The sequence below is a fragment of the Ascidia mentula genome, chromosome 1, assembly GCF_947561715.1.
Source record: "Ascidia mentula chromosome 1, kaAscMent1.1, whole genome shotgun sequence".
In the NCBI taxonomy this organism is placed as follows: domain Eukaryota; kingdom Metazoa; phylum Chordata; class Ascidiacea; order Phlebobranchia; family Ascidiidae; genus Ascidia; species Ascidia mentula.
Genome location: NC_138566.1, coordinates 2,598,011 through 2,612,211, shown reverse-complemented (window position 1 = coordinate 2,612,211; position 14,201 = coordinate 2,598,011). Strand labels below are relative to the sequence as shown.

The 14,201-nt window shown below is 39.3% G+C and overlaps 2 protein-coding genes across 2 annotated transcripts; both read right to left on the bottom strand.

Moving 5' to 3' along the window:
* Nucleotides 1–425: 425 nt before the first annotated feature.
* On the bottom strand, nucleotides 426–4,104 carry LOC145909340 (uncharacterized). The gene is made up of 5 exons (XM_082996735.1): nucleotides 2,444–4,104; nucleotides 1,772–2,263; nucleotides 1,462–1,545; nucleotides 1,273–1,393; nucleotides 426–1,192 (listed from the first exon to the last, which is right to left on the bottom strand). The coding sequence occupies exons 1-5, from the start codon at nucleotides 4,055–4,057 to the stop codon at nucleotides 702–704; spliced, it is 2,802 nt and encodes a 933-aa protein (XP_082852861.1). The 5' UTR covers nucleotides 4,058–4,104; the 3' UTR covers nucleotides 426–701.
* Nucleotides 4,105–10,409: 6,305 nt separating this feature from the next.
* Nucleotides 10,410–12,912, bottom strand: LOC145909503 (uncharacterized). Its single transcript, XM_082996895.1, has 4 exons — nucleotides 12,813–12,912; nucleotides 12,364–12,546; nucleotides 11,332–11,648; nucleotides 10,410–11,122 (listed from the first exon to the last, which is right to left on the bottom strand). Exons 1-4 carry the CDS (start codon nucleotides 12,841–12,843, stop codon nucleotides 10,832–10,834), a joined length of 822 nt encoding a protein of 273 aa, XP_082853021.1. The 5' UTR covers nucleotides 12,844–12,912; the 3' UTR covers nucleotides 10,410–10,831.
* Nucleotides 12,913–14,201: the final 1,289 nt, after the last annotated feature.

Here is a 14,201-nt window from a genome sequence, read left to right as displayed (position 1 = left end):
CCCAGAATCGCGACGCCCGATTTTTTCCCCCTTCGGTAACAAAACAAACGTCGACGCGCGCGTTTGATAATTACACGCTTTGCATGGGGATAACGACACGCGTGCGCTGGGAAAATGAGTTGTTCATCGCCACACAATAGACAAATCGACTTTGCAACGGTGAATACGTCATTGGTAGAAACGCCCATTTAAATGAGTCTGACGCGAGTGCATTAGTCTCAAGCACTGTGCAGCAGTCGGCAATCGAAGCTGATTTATCGGAACCAGTTGGTTTTCGTCACCCGAACACACCCAAAAGCCGTCTGTTGCTTAATTTGTTTAGGTTGAAATGCTGTGCAGTGCTTTCAACGAGTTTTATCCAACAATCGTGACTTGGCATACAAAATAACGACCAAAGTCTTTATTAAAATTGCTTTTAATTACATTTATCAAAAGACCACTACAACGACGAAGTAAAATTGACTTCTACAACAAAAGGTCATTCAATGGCAAAGAAAACACAGAAATACACAATGCATGAAAAAAACAGGACCAAACAGTTTCAGTTTGTTAAGCAAAACAGGAATTTGTTTTAGGTCTTCGGCAGCGCTAAGATAAGCGCAATCAGCTTGTTTATGTACAGCAGGGGGCAAGGACAAAGTCAGTACCATGCACGTAACAATTTTATATACAGTAAGGGATATACATTTCTTGTTGAGTCATTATTTCTTCAGATATTTGTTTTCTATGTAAGTGACGTATTCAACTGCTGTGGGGAAATCCCCACGTTTCACATTTTGATAGATATTTCTTATTTCTTCAACACAAGCGGATTTTTCGTTTTCACGATTTTCGCTCTCCGCTCGTCTTGCGGCCATGTCGTAGAACAAGACCGATTCGCAATAAATCTTGCTCTCATCCACCACCTCTTCCTCCTGCTCTTCGTACTCTTCAACGTCTTTCCAGGTGAATGCGATGGTTTGAAGGATTTTAGCTTGCTCCCGAAGATCAGCAGTGGTGACACCAGGTTCAATTTCCAGCATTGCCCAGAATTTGTCGTTCATCTCACGAAGTTGTGTTTGTTGACGGGTGGCGAAGAAAAGTCGGAAATTGGTGAGAGTTCCAGAAAATTCGTTTCTACTTTGCTTAGAAAGCTTGTGGAAAATCTTTTCAAACCGTTTTCCAGAAATGTTTAGAAGGTTTTCATCAATACCTGTACAAAGTTCAACAAAACTTAGCATGCCAAAAGTTCGGCACATCTTGGCCAACTTAGGTACAATACATTCTACATACTTTGGACAATTATTTCCTCTTCCAGTGTAATTGCATCGTCATCATCCGTTTCTTCACGAGGAGAAAATTCTTCTTCCAAGTCAAGTTTGCTTTCTGGGGTTCGTTCCAACGTTCGTGGATCCTAAATTCAGTTCAAAGACAATCAGATGACCATAATTTGTCAGTGTAAGCAACAATACGCTACACTACCTTGGTGTCTTTTTTAAAATCATCGTCGTCTAATGGTAGGTGTGTCTGCGTTACTATTGTCTTCCATGTGCTGTGATGGGTGGGCTGTTCAATAAGAACAACTTTTCAGTTTAATTAAACCTCCTATGTTTATTGAAATCATTTGCACAGAAACTGACAAAGCACCTACTAAGGTTACAGTTGGGTATTCTGTCGCCGTGCAAGGAATTTGTAACGAAACACCCCCGTACACAATGAGGATGCGAACGATAAAACAGAACAATGAAACACTGTGTGGGAAGGCACTAAAATGTAGAAAAATATACTTTACCACGTAGGGTTGCAAAGCCTTTTTCTTCACCGTTTCTTTCAAGTTCTGAGCGCACTCTTCCTTTGCAACATCGAAGTTTTCTTCCGTCATCAGCGTGGTGTTGGTTGCGGTCACTTCAATCGCTTTAAACTTTTCCACTTTTTCGTTGTGCGTGTCATTGAACTCGTCGAGCTGATCATTAATTTTCTCGAGTATTTCCCCAGTTTCACAACTCTCTAGCAGGAGCATTTCCACTTCAATGTCGCTCGTAACGACTTCAACGATGATTCCACTCTTTATGGATTTTACAACGGCACCCATTTCTTCAAATGGGTTAACAATGACTTTCATGAATTCAGCCAAGTTCGCTACATTCCATTGCTGTGAGCTACATTCCGTTGCTGTATCACCAGATGCATGTGGAAAAGGTTCACCTAGACGGACATCAAAGGTTTGTACTGGAACAAATGAATCTGCCGTTTCTTTTCCCGAATCCGCATATTCACTTGAAAACTGTAACAAATAAGTGCTTACATGACAATGTATTTGTACTCCATAAATAAGTTTAAAAATGATTCGTTTCATTTCGTCGCAGTAATGACATGGTAATTATTTCCAGACCCCCTTGTTGTGTTTTGCGCACACCGTTTAACAAACACAATTTCAGGTTTTACATGGAAAAATATATTTTACCTCAATTTGCTGCAGGCCAACTGGCTTGCTTGCTTTTTCTTTACTTTTTTTTGTCATGAATTTCCACGTATTCTGGGATATTTCTTTATTTTTCTCCCATAGCACTTTGCAATTAAGTCGGGCATCGCCTGGAAGGTTTTTGAACAATTCCCCAGATTTAAAAATTTCCTTGATTTTTTCCATCGAGTCAATTTTATCTGCGGCGAATTCAATCATTAAGCTACCTTTGCAAAATCTTATGATTTGTCCTCCGTATTGGATTATTCCATCGGCCAAAGCTTGGACCACGTTAGGTGAATTTAATAATTTGTACACCCCGTAGGAAAAAACACCTATGATGCAAAAATTGGCTGCAACTGCTGGCCTGCCATGCATTCTTCCTTCAACCAATCCCAAATTTATCTCAATTCTATCATGTTTCTTATCATGTGCTCCATGCTCCCCCCCTTCATTTTTATGACCTCCATCTTGTGCAACATGCAATCCCCTTTGGTTTTCGTGACCTCCATCTTGTGCAACACGCAATCCCCTTTGGTTTTCGTGACCTCCATCTTGTGCAACACGCAATCCCCTTTGGTTTTCGGGACCTCCATCTTGTGCAACATGCAATCCCCTTTGGTTTTCGGGACCTCCATCTTGTGCAACACGCAATCCCCTTTGGTTTTCGGGACCTCCATCTTGTGCAACACGCAATCCCCTTTGGTTTTCGTGACCTCCATCTTGTGCAACACGCAATCCCCTTTGGTTTTCGGGACCTCCATCTTGTGCAACACGCAATCCCCTTTGGTTTTCGGGACCTCCATCTTGTGCAACATGCAATCCCCTTTGGTTTTCGGGACCTCCATCTTGTGCAACACGCAATCCCCTTTGGTTTTCGGGACCTCCATCTTGTGCAACATGCAATCCCCTTTGAGTTCCGTGAGCTCCTTCTTCTGCAACATGCAATCCCCCCAAGATTTTAATGATCCTCGATGTCAGCATCATGTCATTCACCATGGTTGTCATGGCTTCAATCTCCCGCTTCATGCAACCCCTTGGATTTTCATAGGCCCCATCTTCTGTGTCATGCTCTCCCCCATAATTTTCATTGCTCACATCTTCTGCTTCATCCAAAAAAATTATTTCCCAGCGCCTATTCCACGCAAAACGATACACCTGGCTCCCAAACATTGCTTCATTACTCTCTTCATGATTTCCATGACCCTGTTGTTTTGCATCACGTTCCTCCCACAAGATCTTCATGAAGCTCAATGTCTGCATCATGTCATTCACCATGACTTTCAAGGCACCAATCTCCCGTTTCATGAAACCCCCAAGTAATACAAGTTCACGAAATTTACTGTACATATTATTTAGAACTGACTGCAGTTTATTTAATCGATCAATTAAAATATCAAAAGAACGGGCCCGATGTTCAGCAGATTGTAAAAGAAATTTAATTTCATTTATTTGATCAAATAAAGCAACAAATTGCTGCTCCACATTTTCCAGATCTTCGCTTTGAGCGTCGCTGCATTCATGCAACAGCTTTAAAATGTTAAACTTTGTTCTGTGCCTCCAGATAAATAGTTCATCGTCATCGTTGGATGATTCGTCTGAATCCATGTCGGACATACTTGGGTAAAAAGTATTTTATAATCACCAAACTTTCAAACTATAAAACAAACTAAAAACAAGTTGAACGAAAAACATTTATTTTAAGACCTCCTTAAGCTAACATATTGCTTCAGAAACAACAGCTGCATGTAAGTAAATTTAAAAAATGTGTATCAAAACACCAGAAGCTTGCCAAGTCTCAGGCCAAAACAACCTGTACGCTTAGACTCCACCTGTTCAAAGGGTGTGCACCTGTTGATAAAATGAACAAGTCGTGTATTAGGTTTCATATCTTTTTTTCCTTTCAAAGCGAACTGAATGTTTAAAGCATCGGTATCAACACAACAAAGCCATAGTCCATAGTTCATTTCAGGTCCATTGTTTCTCAAGGAATTGTAGTCATTGTTCCAATTGTCCGTCCTCTATAATTATACTTTTTTCAACACACATCAGGGTTCATAAGCTACTTTGAACCCTTTTTAATTTTTTGCCGGTTAATAAGGTTAATTAGCTACTACCACATTTTGTTGCCAAAGCTACGTAAATAGCCTACATACTTTTTGTCATTTGAAGGGATTTCTGTGGTAAAGACTGGGTTTCCGCTGCAATTGCATGTCACCTCCAAATTGTTTTTTCTAAAAAGCAGTGGAACTGCCTACGGAAAGCGTTCACTCATAGTCAAAACTTTTCTTGTGGCTTGCTTTTGTAACTAGATGGTTTAAACCACCACCTCCAGCTTGCAACAAGTTACTGTGTGTAAACAACCATTGAGTTTATAGGCTTCGCAGCCCAAGCATTGCAGCCTAGCTGGATCAGTCACTTTCTTGTGTGTAAACAAGCCACATCTTATTACGTTGTTATTTGAAATTTTAAGGGTGTGTACAAAAAAAACAAGTTTATAGCTGGAACACGTAGCGCTACAGCGTGTTAGAACGATCGGTCAAGCGAAGAGTGCAACCGTCTCGCCACAGAATCACATGCACTTTATTTTAGCACAGAATTGGCGGTCGGATGAGAGAAGGACGGCAACAGACAACAAAATATTAAATTTGTGAAAGTTACTGTGCAAACTATATATTTTGACGTAAATTACTGCTGTTTTAGTATGGTTAAAGTTAAAAAGTTGCACACCAAAAAGTTTTACAAACAACTGAAAAGCCATTTAAAATCGCCAGGTGCAAAAAAGACAATTTGCGAAAACAAAAGTGAAACTTTGTTTCAACAGGTAGGCCAAATGTAAAAACGTGGATTTTTTTTAAATGCAATCAATTCAGTTCTATTCGCATTATTTAATTATGTGCCTCATATACAACAAAGGCAACATATTGTTTCATTTAACAAGGTGAACTTCAAGGTGTCCCCACTAAGAGCATGTCACCGTAAGCTTAAGAGAAAAGCTGGAGATAAGTCACATGGCCCTGATGATCTGTTCTTTGAGCCAGGTTGGATTTCTCAAATCTGTTGTAAATGTTTGAAGAGTCTCCACTTGCAAGATTCATATTAAAAAAACAATTTAATTTGTTTAGCAATTAGTCAAACACAACTAATAAAGGAAAAAGTGAAGTTGTGTAGGATGATAACAGCTTCAGTGGTTGCAAAAAATGATCATGTGTCTGTCAATTGTGATGCATCCCCTGAAATACTAGGTAAGAATTTTGAAGCAAATGCCTTTTGGATATTACCAAGCTGGGACAAATTTCAGTGATGCAGTATAAGCCTTATGCAATTTTACTTACACAACCAATTAAACTAGTGCACATATTGGTTTGTAGTTTTCAGGTAAAAATATGTTTAGACGTTGAAAAATCATTCAGCATCCACAAAAGTGAACCAGTTTCTAACGAAGATTTCAAAGGAGGTAGTTTTCCTTGAATGCAAATAAATTTTAACATAACCCAATTGTTTTGTTGTTATGATGTTACTTTTGTCCACATGTTGGTTTTTTTTGTTTTTTAAGTTAGTTGAAATGTGACATTCACTATAATATGCAGCATAAAATATAATATTTGTTCTTCAATAAAAGCTGATATTTTAATGTGGGAAATATATATTCTGGCGTAAGACCCAAAGATGGCCAGGTGGAAATTGTTGTATCAAATGTGGTAAAATGTTATTCCCAGAGTAGAATCCAATTTATTTCATTCATGCAACAAAACCACCACTAAACTCCCTGCAGAGTCTTCACCAAAGAGACCAACTCCATGTAAACCTTCAGAATCAAAGTTAGAATTGCCCTCTTCAGAACATGCTTCAAAAAAGGTTCATCACTTGAAAGCTTGGCTTAATAGTTGTTCGGAGGTTGCAGCAGAACATTCTGAACCAAAAAATGGTATCCAATTAGTTACCGTTTTAATGCTTGGTGCTTATTATTCCATTGTACTAACTTTTGTGTGTAACTTGTGGTGATATGTGTTGTGTAACTTGTGGTGATATGTGTTGTGTAACTTGTTGTGATATGTGTTGTGTAACTTGTTGTGATATATAGCAACTGTTGATATAAAGTTTAGACTCTTTCCATGCTCAATAACCAATATTCTATATGAGAGTTTTCCAACAAAAGACTCACCTTCAAATTTTTTAACCATTACAGAAACTCACGGTGATAGACAGGAACATTCCAGTTTGTATTTGGATCGATCTTCAGATTCTGGTTTGTTTTTCAATTGCTGAGGTTAAAAATATCTTTGAAGTGTAGATGTTGTATTTATAATTAATTGCACTTGCAGATTCATCATCTTTGCAAGATTGTGAAAAAAGAACAGTAAATGTTAGTCCAATGCACAATACTGGAAAACCTTTCGAAGACAGAACGAGCATGGCAACAGTCGGTAGGTTTCATCAGATTGTGACATTTGGCATAAATGTACCCTAAATTTTCCCAGCCACTGATCCATAATTGCTAAAGTACTGTAATTTGATTTGTAACCATTTTAATTCAAAAGTGTATAGTTTATATGGAAGTTAAGTTTGTTACTTAATGTAGATGTCAGCACACCACAACAACATGGATCTCTACACCACACATCGGGGTATCACAGCAGCCAAACAAGATCATTATCTAAAAATGCTGACTCAGGGCTTTTAAATCACCACGACAACAATTCTTTATCTGCCCCAGCCACCATCAGGTTACCTAGCTACAGTTGGCATGGTAACGATGACCTTGACAACTTACCTACTCAGCGCCACCAAGTGGATGTTGTGGATGAGAAAGATGAAGATGACTTACTTGGCTTTAAAGTAGAAAAAAAAACTAATTTGTAATGATGGTTAGGTTTCTTGTCATAATTTTTTCCTGTAGCCATTCGAGCAGCGGTGGGAAGAGTTTTTGGTCAAAGTTTCACAAGAATCGTCACATGACGCACAATCCAGAAACAAAGGTGTGTGATTGAACTTAATTAGCATAAACCCTGCACTGTTTCAGTTTGTGCAATGAACTTTGAGGATGTGCTAGTTTACATTGTCATGATATTAACACTGCTTGTAATGTACAGTGTAACAATGGCATGGCACTTGTACAATTTGCAATACTTTGATAATGCAAAGTTCTTCTGTAAGTTACCATGTCGTCATCAGGATATTTTGCTTGTCAGAACCTTCGAAAGAGTTCGAAATAGTTCCACTCACTCCCACTCAACCTCCAACATCAAACACCAGCAAGCAAACGGAACCCATACTTTGGTCGTGAGTAGGGGCTTTTATACAGCATGTAAAAATACCTTTCTGTGTATATCATTTTTGTCATACTGCTTTTGCAATTGCAATTATTGTGGCTAAGATAGACTGGTAAACTGTAAAGGCCTTTACGGAGCGATCTTACTTGTTATATTTATTGGTTTCCGCCTTAAACGAGCAATCGTATAAAATTAATTACTACATTTTACTGTATTATTTTCGTTATTGTTGTTAGTGATTCTTCTGGGAGCGACATTAAAGAGGAAATTGGACAAATGGCTGATTTGATCAAAGAATCGAGAAAAGGTTTGAATTCAACATAAAAATATTTTTAATCTGTTTGATTAATAAAATATTACATTTATTTCCAAAAATATGCGACAGGGTTTCGTTATTGCAGTTGTGTTGAATTATGTCACAATTTATTGAAGTTAAATCGATTATCACTAGAAGAACCCCCCTATTTTATTTGCAGCTCGCTCACCCGCTAAATATTATGGTTTAAATCCTAATGCTCCTCTTGATGAAGCAGAATCATCCAATCCTCCTCCTCCTCCCCACCCCAAGAACAGATCGTGGGAGTAAGTTTCATATTTCAAAATAAGTTTGATTAAATACGCATATGGAAAGATAGGTTTCATTCATTCGTTAATTATATTGGAGCAAATACTGGAGTTAAAGTTGTCAAGATATGGAAAGGAAGACACTGAAGATTTGAAAAATCAATCTCCCGGTGAGGTTTGAACTCACGACCCTGGGCTAACCAGGGCCAACGCTCTACCAACTGAGCTACAGGAGCTCAGTGGTTTCACGGGGTATATTGTGGCCAAGGTACACTGGTGCACAAATGAACAACTTGTCAGGCAACCTTCACATATACGTAGGGGATCACGTATCATAGACAGTGTGTTTTTAATGTAAATTTTGTTCTGTAAAATATTCAGAAACATTTAATTCCTCTCCCCGATTGCGTGTCAGTGACCTGGTTTACCGGTGGCGAGTATTACGTCATCTACTTTCTTTATTCAGTTACCTTCTGTCGATAGGCGTTCACGAATGACCCCTGATAATAAAAAATGAGGATCTTAACCACTAAAACACAGGTTGATTCTGTGTCGAAGCTACGAATGGTCGTGAGTTACGTCTGACAAGCCGTAGAATTTAAAAATGTCGTTTATTGGCTTCATTATTGGCCCTTGCAGTAATTGTAGGAAGTCCAGTGTTTAATAAACGTTACTTTGTGTTGTTAAGATCAAGTTCGGATGACGAAGTGGAAACAAGATTCGCTTGCTTTGAATCAAGCGACGCTGATTCAAGTAAGTTTATCCTAATGTAGAACTATGCAGGAGTGTTAAAACAAGATGTGAAATAGAAGGGTATTCGAATCTAACAGCGCGTTTCTGTCCGATTGGATTGGATTTCGAAATGTTTATCGATCGTTAAAATACTGAATTCTATTTGCAGCCGGTTTGTCGCCGCTGAAACAATATTACGTAACAATTGGCAACAATCACAGTTTTATGACGTCACAAGGAAGTAACGAGAGTTCGCCGTTTCGCGAAAACTTTTGCGTGTGATTTCCCACTTCCGTACATTTATGATTGTAAACTGAAACGTCAGTTGTTCGATTAAAATAAACTTCAAAAGTTTTGCAGAATTCAGTAAAACTATTGTGAGATTTTGTTCATTAAGTTTGGTCCAAACTCTTTGCTGAACTCTAGTGACAAAATAGAGGATTTATGTCTACCCACATTGTGGCGCCAGAGTGGATGTTGCCTTCTGTTTAGTTTGTCTTTGGGCGAGCGATTGGCAACATCGGTTAAGCGCCCGACTCAAATACCAAGCACAAAACCTGATCGGGATTCGTGGCCAGGATATCCCGCGTTCAAATCCCGGTGTGGTCAAAAAAATCAAATATATCAACATTGATTCGAGCATTGAACACAGAATGTACCAGGGTTGGCGCAAGGAATTTGTGGAGTGGCATCCACATTGCTTTACTCACAAACAAATACTTGAACTGTGTAGTGTAGGTAATACTACAGTTGTCAAGAAAACAGTAGACGTGAAGTCTAAATTGCTTCGTAGCCGCTGGTTTTAAGGACTCGTGAAAAATATTGCGCGGATCGTGATTTAAAAAAGCGGCAATTTTCCATTTGTACGTGAAAATTGTTTTAATTATGCCCTGCAATAAGCGATGTAGGTTTAGCCTTCCCACACCAAGCTGTGATTTACCACCTGTCTGACCAGTTCCTTGCGATTCTCATGATTGTGACGTCATAATTAGCCCGCGGCTGCTAACGTTGGTGCGGTTGGTGACTGCTTTTCAAAAGTTCTGTGTTCGTGATTTGATTTCACAGAAAATTGGTTTTGTGATTGAAAAATCTGTCCGGGCCTTTGGTGTTGTAATCGTCATTTATACAGGAGTTGCCAACATTGCTTGAACTGGGTTACTGATGTGATTGACGCAAATTTTGTTGCAAAACGCACGGCTTATTTATCTTGTTTCCAACATGATTATTTCAGCATTCATTAAATCTGATGGTTTTGCCTTTTTATGAATTTCATCGACAACGTCTATACTTTCAAAGCCATCCTGTACCAAGTACATGAAAGTTTAAGTAACTTTCAACAAACATAAGTATGTTGCAGTTGACTCAAACTTGTAGGAAATATTTTATATAAGTTTGGTTATGGATAGTGTGGGCGAGTTTAATTATGTAAGGACAGAAGGAAAATGCGAACACAAGAAAAATACACAAACAGATTGTTTCGAACCGAGCAAACCACATGCATTGTGTTGGCAGCCAAACATTATTTCAGTACCAAGTTGAGTTTTACAACATTTACATAATTTATAGCACTAAAACGTCACGTACAACCAGACATTTTCCCCTTTGATATCGATTGTGTGTAACAAGATGTTGGTGGGCCATGACTTGCACGAAACATACTAAAAATTGTGACGTCATGTCGTCATCGCATTGTTTCAAATCCACGCAAATAAAAATTTCCAATTTTTTCCATATCGCGTTTTCCGGCTTTTGTTTCACCACAAAGGAATATGGAAAGAGTTATTTCGAACTGACGCAGCTTATATCGATTGTGACGTCATAATCAAGTGGGCACGTGGTAGGGGCGTCCATAGTCTGCACGGGTGGCGGGGTACGGCTGGGGGTAACCCCCGTACCCCACTTGTGGCTGCGTTGCTTGATAACCGTACCCGGCGTCTGGGTAGGGGTTCGACTGGTAAGCGGGGTAAGAGGGCTCCTGGTCTCCATGGTAACCGTACCCCCCGTACTGGGGGTGGGGGTTCTCCACGCTCCTGTTTCTTCTTCCCCCACCGTGTGGGGGGACGGCCGGGGGGGCTTGACTCTCGCGTGAGGGGATTTTCGCGGGATTATAAGCCTGCCAAACAAACATGTGTTTAAACGTGTTTTTGGTCGAATTAATGACTGTTTCTTGAACAACCATGCTTTGTAAGTCAACATTTATTCAGAAGCTTTTTGTTCTCAACTATGAAGACTTTTATGCATAGTTTACGACTGTTTTGGCCACCTTTGATATTTCTTTGGTAAAATCCTAAATTTATTCACATGAACCCGGAAGTCACTAACCGGAGATTTGTTCCGGTTGTTTGTTGCGTTCCAATTCCCACGCCCCTCTGCATCGCTCGCCACCCCCCTAACCTGGGGTCGTTTCTGTTGTTCCCCCCTCTCCGGACCGTCGTACCCCTCCGATCCGGATGAAGGTCGTGACGCAACTTCCGGTCCCACGACCACCTTCCTTCCGGGTCTACTTCCGGATTGTTGTTGTTGTGATTGGTTGTTTTTCTTCTTCTGTCGTTGTTTGTACTTAGCGTAGATGATGCCTATTATGACGACCGCAGCTAGACCCCCGATAAGAACCCCCACAATTACCCCAGGGGAAACACCTGTAAAATATGTGGGATTGGATGTTCGCACATTCAGATATTGCGGGCGTAGGAAAATTAACATTTTGATCATTATGTTAATATGTATTTATTTGCATAGAAGAAGTATTGCAAGTTTTTTAGTCCAAAGTTTGGTTGTAATTTTTGGTTAGTTGCAATGCTGGAATGTAATGCTTTCTAGTATAGGAACCCAATAATAATGTTTTAAGTTCGTGTAGCTGCAGAAAAATGCGATAATTTCCAAAATATGCGCCTGAAGACAAAAGCAAGGTTACAAAATGTTTCCACAGCGTTAATGCCCAGTGAAAGGTTTCTGTTCATTTCCACCTATAGTTTGGCACCCACAGATTGACGTTTACTGCGAAGTACCACATAGTGGAAAAACCTGTTGGCACGACAACTGATGATTCAGTCGGCGACTGATGAGACCGGATTGATGGAATCAGTTTACACTGTGTGTAGTTCACTGACCAATTGCCTTATTTGCTTTGTTTATCTTTTACTTGTGGTTTCGCGAAATACGGCATGTTTTTGCTGCGTTTTTACGTGAAACCTCAAGTAAATCTACAGCCAACGAAGCGACAAAGGTACTCACGAAATACGGCATTTTTTTGTGTCACTTTGGTTTTTAATTTAAGTTTCACGTAAAAACGTAACAAAAACATTCCGTATTTCGTGGAAGTAAAAATCTACCGCCAAGTAAGCGACAACTCACCGTCGCATGAAACCTCGTGCGTTGGTCGCCAACCCAGGGGTTTACATGTGATCTTGCTGTGCGAGGCGGTGGCGCTCCCACATTCGATATCACAACTCGTCTCAGAATTCACGACCCAACCGTTGGATCTGCATTTTATGTCACCTCCTTCTGGCGCCTTGGCAATGTGGCCATTACACGTATCTGAAAAATAACAAAGTAAAGTCTTTGGCTGCAATTTTGGTTGGTTGCAAACGGATGGTTTGGTTTGTCGACAGGGTTTACACCGCAATTTGTTTCACTGCGGTGTAGTTTTCAAGTTTATCAAAACCATCTCCGTTTGGATAAAATTCCAGACCCACAGTAAAGGGTTAATAACATAGAAACTTTTTAAAAACATATAAGCAATAGCTCACTGTAATATAAATGACAATAAATGTTATTTTTAATTTCGTGAGAATAAAACTTACATCTAGTGAGGCCCTTTTTTGTTGACGTCATCGCGTTGCTTTGAATTGTGTTTTTATCAAATTATTATTAGGTCATGTTTTCTACAAGGTTAAAAGTTCTGAAAAAAACGTAGGATAAAGCTGAAATGTATGTAAGTCTTAAAACCGTTCCACAAACATAAATTATCGTTAAGGAGACCGAGAACCTTTTATTTGAGCCCTCAATGAAACAAATGTAATACCTGATGAAGTCTCGCCGCATGGCAGACGAAACGTCGTAAAATACAATACGTTTATGCCAGAAGAGCAGTACATTTTTAAATGTAATCGTGTTTAACTTTATGTAGGAAACACAAATCCTTTAAACAGATGCAAACAAATATTCAAAAACAGTGCCCTGTTCAATACGTGGACGCACATGTTTCACCTACTTCACGTCAAGTACCAAATACGTAGTGATATTAACCTGGACTTTGTTTTTTAGGTTGTTTTCTGTTGTAAGTGAGTAAATATTTAGGATGGGGGAGTTAAACTGTACGTAGATGTTTGGCGCCCGGGGCAAGTTGGTTTGCGGTAATGTGTTGTCGCAGTAATGGATGGAAAGTGACGATACTTTAACATATCAGTGCTGTGGCGGCATGACGGTCAGATCTAATGCCAAGATAGAAATTCAGTTTTGGGTTTACTCCAACCAAGTTGTCGAAAAATATTGCACGAATAAAAAAGCTGTGTTTTACACAAATTTCCTTTTATCTCATCAATAAAGTGATGTCGTTTGCGGATCTATTTTGCGCCAAGAAAAACAATTGAAGTAAAAGTATTTCTAAACTATAGATGCTTAATAGAAAAACACTTTCAAGGAAACATGGTTTAAACGGACGTTTTGGTTTTGGCTCGCGTATGTCTGTGTCTTTGGGGTGTTATTTATTTACTTTGACTTTACAATATGTGTTCGAAGCTGATTATGCAGGTGTTGTGACATTCAATTCGAAATTACCATCACTCTCTTCGTGCCCGAAGGCGGGATATTGTCGTAAATCTCTTGCTATGGTTTTTGAGCTGACACCTGGCATTATCGTTCGTCCTTGGTGAACATTTTAGGCTTTTGGTTCAATTCAAAGCCGAGCTTTCACATAAAATCTAGCGCAACTTTGCGTAGTGGATAAATCGATACAATACCTACAGCTACCAACACAAACTAGACATTTGAAATAATATGATTTAAAAGATATCAATATCTGAAAACATGTGTAAAATCCCTTCATGTTGGTAACTTCCCACACAGATGTTAACAAAAACGGCAATTCATTTCCAACTCTGTCAACCCACCTTTTTTACATTTACAACAACCACACAAAAACTTGATAATAGGAAAACGTAAAATCGGACAGCAATTGTTATGATGTGTTT

Bases quoted from the DNA above. Each gene is read 5' to 3' on its own strand.
- LOC145909503 (XM_082996895.1), bottom strand. From the start codon at position 12,843: ATGACGTCAACAAAAAAGGGCCTCACTAGAT. The intron at 12,547-12,812 runs GTAAGTTTTATT...GTTATTTTTCAG, and splicing joins AAAAAAGGGCCTCACTAGAT to ATACGTGTAATGGCCACATT. The intron at 11,123-11,331 runs GTTAGTGACTTC...TTTGTTTGGCAG, and splicing joins ACAACCGGAACAAATCTCCG to GCTTATAATCCCGCGAAAAT.
- LOC145909340 (XM_082996735.1), bottom strand. From the start codon at position 4,057: ATGTCCGACATGGATTCAGACGAATCATCCAACGATGACGATGAACTA. The intron at 2,264-2,443 runs GTAAAATATATT...TATTTGTTACAG, and splicing joins TTGGCCTGCAGCAAATTGAG to TTTTCAAGTGAATATGCGGA. The intron at 1,193-1,272 runs GTATGTAGAATG...AACTTTGTACAG, and splicing joins AGAGGAAATAATTGTCCAAA to GTATTGATGAAAACCTTCTA.